A 16,393-nucleotide genomic window follows, 5' to 3' on the forward strand; every position below is an offset into this window, starting at 1 on the left:
AAGCACGTCTTATTAGAATGTAAAACAATCCAAACGTTAATGTTAAGTATTATTGTGTTGACTCACACTGTACTTAAAACTCGCTTATAAAAAAAATTCTATCAAAGATTGCTTTGCTGTGATAAAGCCTCAACTAAGCAAATGCATTCGTTGACTATGTAGTTTTTTAAATTTTGCTTTAAAATTGGTTTAGCCTTTCAGAGTGAAAAAGTAAAACAGGTATTTGACTAATTTATTCACAGAAAAACCAAATTAAAGGTTTTTAGAGAACATTGTTGGTATTTCGTTCAAAGAAAATTTAATATCGATAAAAACGAGGAGCATGTAAAAAACACAAAATTGTAATGGAAAGTCAGTTTATTTTCAATAATTTAAAAGTTGTAAGAAGGAATTTAAGTAAAATTAGAATAATTTCTAGCAGTAATCGTCACTCTAACAATTAATGCTATATGAGATATTCTTTTCCTGAAATTTTATTTACCTTTCTTTGATAGCGAGGACTCGTTGGTTCCTTTTTTTTCGTCAGTACGATGTGAGCACGCTGTTACGTTTCAGATTTTGTGAACTTTTTATTTTCTCTATATTAAATATTTGACACCAGGAGTATGGATTTCACTAGTTGTTCAAACGCTTTTCATATTTTATATGGATTTGCTTACCCTTCCGGAGCAACTGAGATCACCCCCTGTTGTTGGTGTAGTTCGTGTTGCTCAGTCATTAGTTTTTTATGTTGTGCTTTGTATACTGTTTCTTTTTCCTTATTTTTTGCCATGTCGTTGTCAGTTTTTTTAGCTGGGGTTTAACGTATATAAAGCATGATTTCAATTACACGAACTGAATAAAAACAGTATTTTTTTCATTCAGCGTTTTGCAGATATATGATTTTAAGAGGTACATTCAGAGCTAGGCCTTCAAATCTGTACTTTGATATGATAAAGTAACTGAGGATGGTTAATATCTTATTCTTGCTGTTAAATCTTTCATCATATCTTATGTAGGGTGATCAATATATATTGTTATTAAATTTGGAAAACGACAAGGATGTTTCTTTTTCGGGGGGTAATTATTATTTTAAGACCTTTTAAGCCTTGACTTCTTATTAACTTTAATGTCACTTTGACCGCACGAAAAATATTACATATTTTTGCAAAATTCTATTCTGTTTTATCATGAAATGCAAAAAATGGGAACATTATAATTGCAATTAAAATATTTGTATCTGCAAACGTAAAGCACATCTAGCTGTTCGACTTCAGGTTACCACAAACTGTTTGTTACAATCATGTAGTTATTAAAACCAACGTCAATACAAGTAATAGAAGAAAATGGACTCGCATTTGACTGCATTTACTATCCCAGGAGTAGACTATATAGATTAGATCGTTGGTTTCCCTGTTTGAATGGTTTTACACTAGTCATTTTTGGGCCCTTTATAGCTTGCCGTTCGGTGTGAGCTAGGCTTCGTACTTTGACCTATAATGGTTTACTTTTTCAAATTGTGACTTGGATGGAGAGTTGTCTCATTGGCAATCATACCACATCTTCTTATATCTACCTTAGCTGTTTTTGGCAAAAACGTTTCGGAATACTCGGTCATCAATGCTCTTTAACTTCGTACTTTATTTGGCCTTTTAGACGTTTTGATTCAAACGTCACTGGAGTTTAGTTGTAATGTATTCCTGTCACGTAATGTTGTCATTGTATTTTTAACTTTGCCATATAAGCGGGAGGTTTGGCTAGCCATAAAACCAGGTACAACCCAACCTTTTTTCTTAAAACGTCCTGTACCAAGTCAGGAATATGGCAGTTGTTATCAAATGTTGGGTTTGTTTTTGTAGTAGTTCAGTGTTTATGTTGTTCCGTTGTTTTCCTCTTATAGTTGATGTGTTTCCCTCGGTTTTGGTTTGTGACCCGGATTTGTTTCGGTTAAATCGATTTATGACTATTGAACAGCGATATACTACTGTTGCTTTAATTTATGAATCTTTTTTTATACGAAACTCCCGTCTAGCGTACAAAATTTTAATCCAGGTATCTATGATGAGTTTATCTACATGTATAATATAATACAAATGTTATCCTAAAGACATTATTCTGGTTAATAGTCGTAACTGTGATATTTAATTCATCGACATTTCTTAAAGATAAGCGTGTGCTCTTAACATAAATATAGGTAACATAAATTAGCCTATTATCTAATTAGCTGAAAGTGGCATTGTAAAAGTATATGAAAAATAAATATTAACATCAAAATTCAATGTTTTGTTTATCTTTCCGCTGCAGATTTGAATATCTATGACATTGACAAATGATATACTTTTAACTTAGTATATGCCCTCTGACTTTTATTGTTTTGCATCACGATAAATGAATGCTCAATTACGTGTTAGGCTATAAGTTTCATTCGATATTCACGCCATCATGAAATTAATACTAAACAAGTATCGGTTCTTTTTGGCTGCATCATGATTGACTTAAATAATATTTGCTGCAATGAGATATAGAATTGGGAACATGACAGGGGGGAAATCAAATACGGTAGGTAAGGAATAAAACTGCAGTATGGTTATTCAAGACCCGATCAATAATTAAGGTCTTTCCTTTTTCTATAAGGAAAGACCTTACTGTATTTCTTCCGTTTATTAAGGTCTTTCCTTTTCCAAAAGGGAAAGACCTTACTGTATTTCTTCTGATTATTATAATAATTAAGTTCTTTCCTTTTTAAAAAGGGAAAGACCTTACGGTATTTCTTCTGTTTATTATTATTATTCTTTTTCCGCCAAACTTTGACGAAGTTAGCAGCCTTAACCGTAAGACGTGTCGCTTTCATGTTCATACTTTGTATCGGTGTCATGAATACCTATCCGGAACTCACCCTGGGAGTCAAAATATTTTTTCGGTTCGAAGTAATCCCTCCGAAACCTAAAAACCTTGTTATCATTTAAACACCGTAACCGTAATTGGTAGAAAAAAACCGAAGGGTGAAATTTGTTCAGGACCAGACCCCGGTTCTTCGTTACATTTGGATTGAAAAGATTCAACGACTCATTGGTAGGGTTATACCCCTATGAAAATTACCCGCAGTCGGTTGGCCCCCAAAACTCAGAAACCGTAAGTCGTAGACACCTAGGATCTTCAACAGTCATCATCCATTGATGTGACTCTGAAAAATATCTCAAGGTCAAATTTGTATGTTGACCTTGACCTTTGACCTAACACCTTGTTATGGGATAATCTCAGAAACCATTATACTTACAGAAGTTTTGAATAGTGGGAAATGTTTGGGTCATTAAGGCGCAACTTCGTTACATTTTGACCGAAAAGATTTGAAATTCTATAAGGGGCATAACCCCTAGTTTAGGTTTCTAAAAAGACAAAATCAGGTTTTACTGTTAAATCAAAGGTCCTAGACCCATGGGGTCTTCAGCAATGACATTGGGGACTAATGACCTTGACAAAGGTCAAAAGGTCAAAGGTCAAGGTCATGTCCCAGATAGCGAAATATGTGTTTTCGACCTTATTTAAAGAATTTTTAGTGTGTTTTAAAGCTTTTTGTGGTGGACCTTGACCTTTGACCCTAAAAGTTATTTATTCGATATCTCCAAAACGATAATACTTACAGAAATAGTAAATAGTGAAAAATAATTGGGACATAAAGGCGCAACTTTTTTATATTTTGACCGAAGAGATTTGACCTATCCGTAAGGGGCATAACCCCTGTTAACTATTTTAGAAAAGCCAAATAAGCTTTTACTCATGAACCAAAGGTCCTAGACTTATGGGGTCTTTTGTTATGACATTGTGGACCAATGACCTTGACAATGGTCATAAGGTCAAAAGTCAAGGTCATGTCCCAAATTCCGAATTATGTGTTTTTGACCATATTTTAAGGGTTTTGTGTGTGTTTTAGAGCTTTTCAATGCATTATACGCTTATTTAAACATATATTTTACATAATGAAAAGGAAAGACCTCTCAATTGTTCAAGAACAATTGATATTTTAATTATTATTATTATTATTATTATTATTCTTTTTGTTCCGCCAAACTTTGACAAAATTTCCCTCCATTACCGTAAGCCATGTCGCTTTCAGGTTCACACTTTGTATCGGTGTCATAAATACCTATCCGGAACTTACCCTGTGAGACGTAAAATTTTGTCGGTCCGGAGCTATCCCTCCGAAACCTAAAAACCTTGTTATCATTCAAACACCGTAACCGTAATATGTACAAAAAAACCGAAGGGTGAAATTTGTTCAGGACCAGACCACGGTTCTTCGTTACATTTGGATCGAAAAGATTAAACGACTCATTGGTAGGGTTATGCCCCTTTGAAAATTAACCGCATTCGGTTGGCCCCCAAAACTCAGAAACCGTAAGTCGTAGACACCTAAGATCTTCACCAATCATCATCAATTGATGTGACCATGAAAAATATCTCAAGGTCAAATTTGTATGTTGACCTTGACCTTTGAACTAACACCTTGTAATGGGATAATCTCAGAAACCATTATACTTACAGAAGTTTTGAATAGTGGGAAATGTTTGGGTCATAAAGGCGCAACTTCGGTAAAATTATGACCGAAAAGATTTGACCTTTCTATAAGGGGCATAACCCCTCATTTGTGATTTTAAAAAAACAAAATCAGCTTTTACTGTTAAACCAAAGGTCCTAGACCCATGGGGTCTTCAACAATGACATTTGGGACCAATGACCTTGAAAAAATTCACAAGGTCAAATGTCAAGGTCAAGTCCAAGAGCGAATTATGTGTTTTTGACCTTATTTAAAGAATTTTTAGTGTGTTTTAAAGCTTTTTAAGGTTGACCTTGACCTTTGACCTTACAACTTTTTATTGGATATTTCAAAAACGACTATACGTACAGAAAAAGTAAATAGTGAAAAATGTTAAGGTGACTAAGGCACAACTTTTTTACATTATGACCGAAGAGATTTGACATATCATTAAGGGGCATAACCTTCGTTAACGCTTTTTGAAAAGACAAAATTAGCTTTAACTCTTGAACTAAAGGTCCTATACCCATGGGATCTTTTATAATGACATCGTGGACCAATGACCTTCACAAAGGTCACAAGGTCAAAAGTCAAGGTCATGTCCTAAATAGCGAATTTGTTGTTTTTTGTCATATTTGAACTGTTTTATGTGTGTTTGAGAGCTTTTCAATGCATTTTACGTCTATTGGGACATGTATTTTACATTACGAAAAGGAAAGACCTCTCAATTGTTCAAGAACAATTGACATTCTAATTATTATTATTCTTTTTCCGCCAAACTTTGAGGAAGTTAGCAGCCTTAACCGTAAGACGTGTCGCTTTCATGTTCACACTTTGTATCGGTGTCATAAATACCTATCCGGAACTCACCCTATGAGTCGAAACATTTTGTCGGTTCGGAGTAATCCCTCTGAAACCTAAAAACCTTGTAATCATTTAAACACCGTAACCGTAATAGGTAGAAAAAACCGAAGGGTGAAATTTGTTCAGGACAAGACCCCGGTTCTTCGTTACATTTGGATTGAAAAGATTCAACGACTCATTGGTAGGGTTATGTCGCTATGAAAATTAACCGCAGTGGGTTGGCCCCCAAAACTCAGAAACCGTAAGTCGTAGACACCTAGGATCTTCAACAGTCATCATCCATTGATGTGACTCTGAAAAATATCTCAAGGTCAAATTTGTATGTTGACCTTGACCTTCGACCTCATACCTTGTTATGGGATAATCTCAGAAACCATTATACTTACAGAAGTTTTGAATAGTGGGAAATGTTTGGGTCATTAAGGCGCAACTTCGTTACATTTGACCGAAAAGATTTGACCTTTCTATAAGGGGCATAACCCTTAGTTAAGGTTTCTAAAAAGACAAAATCAGGCTTTACTGTTAAACCAAAGGTCCTAGACCCATGGGGTCTTCAGCAATGACAATTTGGACTAATGACCTTGACAAAGGTCAAAAGGTCAAAGGTCAAGGTCATGTCCCAGATAGCGAATTATGTGTTTCTGACCTTATTTAAATGATGTTTAGTGTGTTTTAAAGCTTTTTGAGGTTGACCTTGAAATTTGACCTTAAAACTTATTTATTAGATATCTCAAAAACGATAATATTTACAGAAATAGTAAATAGTGAAAAATAATTGGGTCATTAAGGCGCAACTTCGTTACATTTGACCGAAAAGATTTGACCTTTCTATAAGGGGCATAACCCTTAGTTAAAGTTTCTAAAAAGACAAAATCAGGCTTTACTGTTAAACCAAAGGTCCTACACCCATGGGGTCTTCAGCAATGACAATTTGGACTAATGACCTTGACAAAGGTCAAAAGGTCAAAGGTCAAGGTCATGTCCCAGATAGCGAATTATGTGTTTCTGACCTTATTTAAATGATGTTTAGTGTGTTTTAAAGCTTTTTGAGGTTGACCTTGAAATTTGACCTTAAAACTTATTTATTAGATATCTCAAAAACGATAATATTTACAGAAATAGTAAATAGTGAAAAATAATTGGGACATAAAGGCGCAACTTTTTTACATTTTGACCGAAGAGATTTGACCTATCCGTAACGGGCATAACCCCTGTTAACTGTTTTATAAAAGACAAAATAAGCTTTAACTCATGAACCAAAGGTCTTAGACCCATGGGGTCTTTTCTTATGACATAGTGAACCAATGACCTTGACAAAGGTCATGAGGTCAAAAGTCAAGGTCATGTCCAAAATTCCGAATTATGTGTTTTTGACCATATTTTAAGGGTTTTGTGTGTGTTTTAGAACTTTTTAATGCACTATACGCTTATTTAAACATATATGTTACATAATGAAAAGGAAAGACCTCTTTCTTGAACAATTGACATTTTAATTATTTCTACATTCTGACGTAACTTATTACAAAGCGAAGTCCTTCATACCATTTTAGAAAGGTTAAACATGTTACATACTATTATGTTATAATTTTGTAAATGTCTGCACTAAATCCAGAATTTTGAACTGAATGGTCTGTTGTAAAAGTAATGTACATGTATCTGACAGTCGTTTCTAGGTCTGATGGTATATTTTTTCCATTGAAAGATCCCAGAAGATTGCTTGCTGACGCTCCATTGTATATCTTGAAAGAAAAATGCATTACCGATAACTAATTGTTTTGTTATGTATATGCATAATGAGAATGTCTATTGGAAATATTTTCTGTTTCATTTGAATTTTGTGTTATCATTTAAATGGTTGTATACGTTTTCATCATGACGATTTCAATGAAGGTAAACAATCTAAATGAAACCACATTAAATTTACCGTTTGGATCAGATATAACCTCTCGTTAGAACTGTCAGAATAATCTGCCATAGAAATGTTGTAGTACTAGAATCAGTTCTAGGGTGGAACTGTCAAAATGAGTTCTAGATTAGAATTATAAAAACATTGTTCTATAGTAACATGATATAAAACAGCTATCTGATCAAGATAAAGAACAGCGAGAGTAACTGGATTTTCTCTGTTAATCATGTTGATAAATCTTTAATACGATAGTTTTATGTGTATGCTTATGTTCTGAGATTTTTCCATGTTTATAGTCATTTTTAATCAAACATACCATTTTAGGAAAATATTTGGACTATTTTAAAAAGTAAAATATTTGAATTAAACAGTGACCATATAATAAATTTCTCTGGCAGTATGTTTGAATCCGAATGTACCTGCATTATGCAAACTTATGTATGCAATGATACATTTGTGGTTTACTTTTGCTCTGTAAAGTTTAGCAACTGCTAATATAAAAAAATCTACAAACCTTTACAAAATCACAACAGGCCTCAAGGTCGAATCTGGTAAATTTTATTTTGACTTTGTTTCTACTGCCAGCATCGATAGTCCAAGCTAAATTTAGATTACTGGTATAGGCTGACGGAAATCTTGGAGATGTTATCGTTTTATCAAACAAATCTTTAATTAAATACAAAAAGAAATTTTAATGTTCATAAGAATGGTCAATTAGGAGATGGTAATATTCAACAAATAAAAGATATTAAGTTCTTCAAGGGATTTTAATTGTTACACATATGTTAGATTCGAGTAAGTATAAACATGTAGATAATAATATGGCGCAGGTTTTTTCAAAAGTGATGATTTTCTAAAAATTGTTTAATATTTCACAGTGGTATCATACTTTAACTTTGTTTAATAAAATTGAGAATGGAAATGGGGAATGTGTCAAAGAGACAACAACCCGACCATAGAGCAGACAACAGCCGAAGGCCACCAATGAGTCTTTAATGCAGCGAGAAACTCCCGCACTCGGAGGCGTCCTTCAGCTGGCCCCTAAACAAATATGTACACTAGTTCAGTGAAAATGGACGTCATACTAAACTCCAAATTATACACAAGAAATTAGAATTAAAAATGATACAAGACTAACAAAGGCTAGAGGCTCCTGACTTGGGACAGGCGCAAAAATAAATTAAACCTATTTATTTACTTTTGACCTTAATTATTTATCCCTTATAATTTTTATTAACTATGTATTTGCATTCAGGTATCACAGATCAAATTTATTCGATCATTGTGTGTTAATTTACGTTTTTTTGATTGAGTTAAGCCTTCAAATTGATATTTTATAGTGTGTCTTTCTATGTTGCGATACTATTGTTTCAGAAAAGGGAGAAGGTTTGGTACCATTAAAACGTTTAATCCCGCTGCAAATGTTTGCACCTGTCCTAAGTCAGGAATCTGATGTACAGTAGTTGTCTTCTGTTTATGTAGTTCATACGTGTTTCTCGTTGCTCGTTTTTATATAGATTAGACCGTTGGCTTTCCCGTTTGAATGGTTTCACACTATTACTTTTTTGAGCTCTTTTTAGCTTGCTGTTCGGTGTGAGCCAATGCTCCGTGTTAAAGGCCGCACCTTGATCTATAATGGTTTACTTTTATAAATTGTTACTTGGATGGAGAGTTGTCTCATTGGCACTCATACCACATCTTCCTATATCTATGTTAAAAGCAATTAATACAATCCAGAAATTGTATTTGTTAGCTATAATGCCAACATGTTTTCTGTATATAAACATTAGAAGCTGTGGTATAATTGCCAATGAGACAACTCTCCACCAGAGACCAAATGAAATAGAAGTTACTAAGAATAGGTCACCGTACGGGGCCTTCAACAAAACCCATACCGCATAGTCAGCTATAAAAAGCCCCTAAAGGACAAATGTAAAACAATTCAAACGGGAAAACTAACAGCCTGATTTATGTAAAAAACAATGAACGGAATACAAATATGATCTACAGCGACAAAAGACAACCACTGACAGGCTCCTGACTTAGGACAGACACATACAGGATGTGGCGGGCTTAAACATGTTATAGGGCGCCCAACCCTCCATCTTACCTGGGAAAGTGCCGAAACAGTACAAGATATGAACAAACTATAAAAATCAGTTTGAAAGGGCTCAACTCATCATATACCTACCTATTTTTGTGTGGTTTTTGTGTCTTTTTTTTTTACCTTTTTAATATCTGTTTGATTAATTTATTAATCCTCTAAATTTCAATATGTGATTTCTATGATAACGATGTGGTTATGATATTTTCCACCTGTAAATTGACAGCAACATTTGCTTTATGTGAAATGACAAGTTTCAGCTATAGATTTGTATGAAAGACCTGTACATTAGGAAACTTGTGAACAAGACGTTATGAATAAGGTGTGTCAACATTTCTTCATTATTGAAGGTTTATGAATTCTTACTAGTATTTAACATAAAAAATATGCAATATCGAAGGATGAATGTATCACATAAAATGTCCGAAATATAAATGTACAGTTTGTAAGATTTATTAAATGTTTAATAAAAGAAGCTATTTAAAAAATCTCCACCGTTGAAAATCTGTTGTCTTTGTATCTCCAGATGTATAATTTTGCCTATAAAAGGATTAATAATATCACAACGTTGATTAAAATTTTGTCAGTAGGAAATCACGGCCCCATTACTTTTTTATTTATTCAAAACAAATCAGGTACGTCGAATCGGGTCTGTCTACTTGATAATATATTGTATTGCATGTTATGTGATCATTTGTATAAGTTTATAAGATTAGAATTACTAAAACCATTAAAGGAATTTAGTATAGTGTACATATATCTTTTTCTTGAATAACAATAACCGTCATCTATAGACTATATCTTTTTTTTGGAAAAGGCCACTCATGAACCGATATTTTTCCACCCTTAAACTACTGACGTTTTTTTTTTTTTTTTTTTTTTATTTCATTGTTATTTTATAAAGTAGGATGGCTTGTTTTACACTAATTGTTAACGTTTCATTTAAGAACAAGCACACAGATATATGAAATGCGAGGTTTTGTAAACTAAAATAGCAATTATATGGAATCTGAATTGCGAAAAGTAAAATGATCGAAGCCTTTAAAAATCTCTTTAAATTTGTTGACGAATGAGCCATACCTATATGTAGGACAAAAAAAAACCAAAATAAACAAATAAACTCATCATAGATACCAGGATTGAAATTTTGTATTTGCGCCAGACGCGCGTTTCGTCTACAAAAGACTCATCAGTGACGCTCGAACCAAAAAAGGTTAAAAAGGCCAAATAAAGTACGAAGTTGAAGAGCATTGAGGACCAAACATTCTTAAAGTTTTGCCATATACAGCAAAGGTAATCTATTCTTGAGGTAGAAAAGCCTTAGTATTTCAAAAATTCAAAGTTTTAAAAACAGTTAATTTATAATTATGACCATGTCAATGATAATTCATGTCAACACAGAAGTGTTGACTAATGGGCTTACGATACCCTCGGGGAATAAAAACTCCACCAGCAGTGGCATCGACCCAGTGGTTGTAAATAAACTCATAATAAATACCAGGATTGAAATTTTGTATTTACGCCAGACGCGCGATATCTGACAGACTAATGTCTTATGAACATCTGACAGATTTATAATACCTTATGATTTGAGATAATATACCGTTTGCGTAGCAATAAAAGACTAAACATTTTCGTCAAATAGTTGATTGATTGATTTTTTGGTGTTTAGGGTCACATTCAGCATTATTGGCTATTTTGTAGAGGCCAGTTGTTTATTGATGGAGGAAACCGGAGAGCTCGGAGAGAACAACAGACTTTTGGCAGGAAAATTTGCAATCTTGATAATTTAAAAGATTAGAGTCGAACGCATATGCAACGTCAGGGGTTCTAACTTACAACCTTGGTGTTGACAGGATAGCGATACTGTAGTTAAACTACTTAGACCACTTGGCCACGAAGGCCCTTCGTCACATAAGTATTTCATAGTACACCAAGTGACTTCATTGTTTATACAATTCTTTTAAATTATTTTTGATATACCTTTTCAAAATTTTAAATGCATTAGCTGAAGTTGCTTTAACTAACATATATTTTACTTGACTTCATATTCATATTACAACAATATAGAAAAACTTAAATTCAGACATTTCATATTGAATTTTCGCACTAGATTATATATCATGTATATGTTGTGACAACATTTCTCAATTTACCAACTATTGCTACCATATATATCTCAGATTTTTAATCAACTTGAAATAAAAATCAAAAGTATTACTGAATTTAATAAGACATTCATAACATACTTTTTAAAAATTCTCCGTTGATAAAATAAGGAATTATTTCGAACCTAAAGTTTCAAGTCCTTTATATAAATTTTGCTTTTGTTTAAGTGCATTTTTAGCTTAAAGCTACTCTCATAGTTATGTATTTATATATTATTGGATTTATATTGGGTTGAGCGTTCTGATGAAGGTTAATCAGAATAAGCACTTTCGACGAACGAAGTTTATCCAGTGTTTTTTTTTCACATTGAAATTTATATTGAAAGTAGAGCTTTTCAATTGTCATATTGAAACTAAAGATTTGTTGATAACGGTTACAATTCTACAGCTGTTATTTAATCACTGGTCTAACTGCATTCTGTTTAACTGTTCTGATATTGTGAACGATATTATTATTGTATTAGGAACATGACGTTGTTGTATGAAATAACCTATGAATTTTAAATATCGAGTGTAAAAAATTGATCAAAGATACTAGGAATGTAGTATAAAAAACCGAGTATAAAACGGCATATCAGCTGATAACTTACGTTGAGTTTGCTTTCATTAATTTTTAATGTGCTGTAATAAGGCATATTGTACTTTTTATTATTTATTCTATTAGTTTGATGTGTTTGAGCTTTTGATTTTGCCTTATGATAAAAGACTTTCCGATTTGAATTTTCCTTGGAGTTCGGTATTTTTGTTATTTTACTTTTTATTTGGTTTAAACTTTTGATCTTGGTACTCGTAACTGTTATAGCGTTATGTAAGAGTAAAACGCTGACATCATTTTGATTATATGATCTTTTGTATAGGAGAGAGGTGAAAGATACTAAAGGGATATTCAAACTCATAAGTCGAGAATAAACATGGAACAAAATGGCAAAAAAAGAAAAAAGAAAAAGACAAAAAAAACAAAAAAAAACAACAGTACTCAAAACATAACAAAGAAAAATAAAGACTGAACAACTCGAACCCCACAAAAAAAAATTGTGCTCCGGAAAGGGTAAGCAGATCCTACTCCACATGTGACACCCCGTTGTGTTGCCCATGTAAGTACAAACCCGGTGATAAGTCTAATTTGGTAGGTCACATTCGGGGGAAAGAGGAAAGGATTGTGTTTACGATAATTGGAACATATCCGTCGTCATCTGTGGGTTCGAAAAAAAGAAAAACAAAGAGAAAAAATTAGTGAAAAATACTATATATTTATACTGAAATGTTTTTTTTTTATTCTATTAGAAAAGTTTTAGCTTTTGCATTGCATTTGAGTAATATGAGTCATGACCAAAATTTTAAAATTGATTTAAACTTTAAGAGTAAGACAATTATATTCAAATTTGAAATACAAGCAGTAAATCTAATATGAGCTTATAAATGGAGACAATTGAATAAGCATAGAACAACAAAAATACCAGACAGCCAATATCGAACAATAACAGTTATTTGTTTTGCATGCATGTATTAAGTTTTATTAAGTGGGGTTACCTTTATGATGTTTATTAGAAACATATACCACTTATTTGTATTGTCCTACTTTATTCAAATTTAAATTGCTGCTTCATGTAAATATCAAATTCTTAAATGCAAGTCTTCTATACAAAGCAAATTCTTAATCAAATAGAACATGGGATGCGCTTGATTGACGCCACATTTAATCTTGCAACGTGGACTGTATTTACAACAATGCCGCAGATCAAAATTGATGGATGAGTTGCTAGGAAACTTGATTAAATCATGTAAAAAGTAATTTTACATATATCTGTTAATTCTTTTTTGTTATTTTTCTTCTTGTGAACACAACTGACCTGATCTGAACTCGGTTTGTTATCAAAATGAAAGGCAGCTGAAAAGGACCTTTTCAGTTTAAAAAGGGCAATATTTTGATTTGCTCACTAAACATATCACATTCATCGAATTGAATTCAGATGTTCATGGCTGTATTCTATTTATGTTTCATCCGTGAAAGCATAAAATGATATTATATAGTCAGTTCGTGTCTTCAAAACTGGTCGTCGCATTTGTTCAAAACTGAATGATAGAATTGAGAATGGAAACGGGGAACGTGTCAAAGAGACAACAATCCCACCAAAGTGCAGAAAACAGCCCCGGGCCACCAATGTTTCATTTAAAGGAAGTTTAGAATTTTAATTCAATCTATAATCAATTTTTATTTAATATCAATAATCTTATTTTAGAATTAAACCGATAAAGAATATAAGAATTTGATAAATAAATGAACAAAATCAAAAGTTGTTTAAAGTGAATGCATATTTAAATGATAAGTTATAAAGGCGCATCCAAACCGCCTTTCTGGAGTTTCTTCCACAGATGATTTTATGATTTGTAATGAACCTTTTCGAAGCAGTAAATTGCCTTTTATGTAAATTAATGATGTAACTAACGATCTAACTTAACACCTTCTTTAATTAACAGTTTTAAAAATCAGAGTATAACTAAGATCTGTCCATTGGAAAAACATATATTTGTCTTTTTATTTATATTCTTCTTGGTATATTGAATTTTCAAATTTAATTTAAATGTGTTTAAAAGAAACGAAACACTCATGGAAATCAATCTTTGATAAATTCGCCTCTTGTTTATAATCTACATTCGCCACTTTGTAACTAGTACATTATATTACCTTCACATCGGTTGCCCTGGAGTCCGGATGGACATCTGCATGCATAACCGCTACCTGATACAGAGCATGTTCCACATCTACAAGGGTTTGACGCGCAGGGAGTCACTAAAATGTCATAAAAAATGTTAAAATCTTTTGAGAATGAAATGATCATATGTTTTGTTTGTGATGTTGTTCAACTGCATAAAAAATTATTATTTCAATATGACACACGTTTTGTTATGCATTGAAAGTATGTTTCCCGTAATTACACAATATCATGTTTACTTTCCTAGGAAAAGAAGACGTTTCTATCTAAATACTAAAAAAATGAACCAAAGTCTGTACCCATAGATCGTCAAACAACGCAATGATCAAAACAAAAATGACACAACACTGGTAGCACTGATGACGGTGTTCAGTATACGTAAACATCAGTTTTGATTATAAGTCATATTTGCAACGTTGCATTTTCCCATTTTTGTCTCCTCAGTTTTGAGAGGCAAACTATCATCTTCCCCAGCTAACGAATATACTGTATCATACCAGTTAGTACAATATACAGCTTTATACCTCGATTAACAAGAATTACTATTCTGACAGCGAATGCTATTGAAATGAACACGATATATGTTTTTGTAACTTTTCGTTTTGTTGTGCTACATAACTTGAAATAGATATTATAAAATAAATATCAAAGTTGGTGAAATTTGTACCTTCACAAAATCTCCCTGAAAACCCAGACTTGCACGTACATCTAAAGTAACGATTTACAATGGAGCAAGTTCCCTGGTTCAAACAGATGTTTCCACTGCAAGGTGTAACTGTAATACAAAGTTATCTCTGTAAAGTTCATAAGGAATTTAGATTTATTTACTACTGTCCTATCCACTATTTATATTTACTCTCCTCCGTTGATTTTGCATTTTAAATGTTTTGAGTCGAGCGAGCGATTGATAAGTTTTACGTCGTTGGTGTTTGGCTTTCATAATTATAATCCATTAATCGCTAATGGCTTTAAGATTACTTTTTATATATTATTGAGTATTTTCAGTAGCTTGGATTCACGCACCAGTGACGGGAAACATTTGTTTTATTAAATTTAAATACTTTTTAGCAGAAGTGTTAATCGTATAGCTTATTCTGCTTCAAAACACGATTACTATATATGTTATTGATACGACCCAAAGAACACTGTGTTTTAATTAGTGTTGTTAAATTAAACATCTTTACTTTACGTGTTACTCGTATAATCATTCCACCGATTAACCGCGTTTAACAGGTATGAAAGTTAATGTTCAAAGAAAATCGTAACTAAGGTAATGAAATATGGTCATATTTGCTCTTCTTCCGACCTACAGTCTAATACTTGCAAAAGCTGGCCGTCCGTTTAGGTGTACGGGAAGTATGATTCGCAGCACGTCTGGTCAGAATGGGAACATTAAATTCAATGCCTCATGAAGAGAAAGTGTCGCACTCTTTGAACCTTAATAACCTGTACAGCAGCTCTTTGAAGGGTCATTAAGGGCCTGTTGCAAGGCTTCATTTCTGTCCCTATCAAATATACCCCCATTTTCATGTAGCATTTCAAATGTCTGACCCCTAATACCGGTCGACCCCTATTGCAGGAACTGTCTATTGAATTAATTGTTAATTTATTCTAATCCTGAATATGCATGAAATGGCTGCAGTACTTTATCACGGTGTATGGTTATAAAACATAATGTATTAACGTTTATCGTCACTCCTTTTCTTAAAATATTGTGTATATAAAAATAAGGAGATGTGGTATGATTGCCAATGAAACAACTATCCACCAAAGATTAAATAAAGTGGATGATCATGTAAGCAATTATAGGCAACCGTACGGCCTTTAACATTGAGAAAAATCTAACCATACAGTCGGCTATAAAAGGCCTCGACATGAAAAATATGAAACAATTCAGTTGAGAAATATAGTTCATTTCTGCATGTGCTGGAACGCCCAGTATAAATATTTCACATTTTTTAAATCAACATTTCTTTGGAAATATTATCAAACCTACATGTAGGATGTGGTTGATTTGCGTTATTACATTTATGCTCACTCAATATTAAGTTAAAATGAAATGAACAACTAAATCGTAAAATTTGATCAGTTTACAGCTACCCAATATATATTTTCTTCTTCACA

At 32.9% G+C, this 16,393-nt stretch overlaps 1 protein-coding gene across 1 annotated transcript in view; it reads right to left on the reverse strand.

The window, feature by feature from the left end:
• Nucleotides 1-6,846: 6,846 nt before the first annotated feature.
• The window catches only part of LOC127711453 (fibrillin-1-like), a gene marked incomplete at its 5' end in the record, with an annotated part of 283,783 nt that continues 274,236 nt past the window's right edge, over nt 6,847-16,393 (reverse strand). The window contains 4 exons of the mRNA XM_052217522.1: nt 6,847-7,116; nt 7,798-7,949; nt 14,242-14,346; nt 14,937-15,044. Of these exons, the coding sequence (XP_052073482.1) occupies nt 6,952-7,116; nt 7,798-7,949; nt 14,242-14,346; nt 14,937-15,044 (530 nt within the window). The remainder of the gene's footprint in view (nt 7,117-7,797; nt 7,950-14,241; nt 14,347-14,936; nt 15,045-16,393) is intronic.

Source organism: Mytilus californianus, unplaced genomic scaffold (assembly GCF_021869535.1).
Source record: "Mytilus californianus isolate M0D057914Y unplaced genomic scaffold, xbMytCali1.0.p SCAF_8, whole genome shotgun sequence".
NCBI lineage: Eukaryota > Metazoa > Mollusca > Bivalvia > Mytilida > Mytilidae > Mytilus > Mytilus californianus.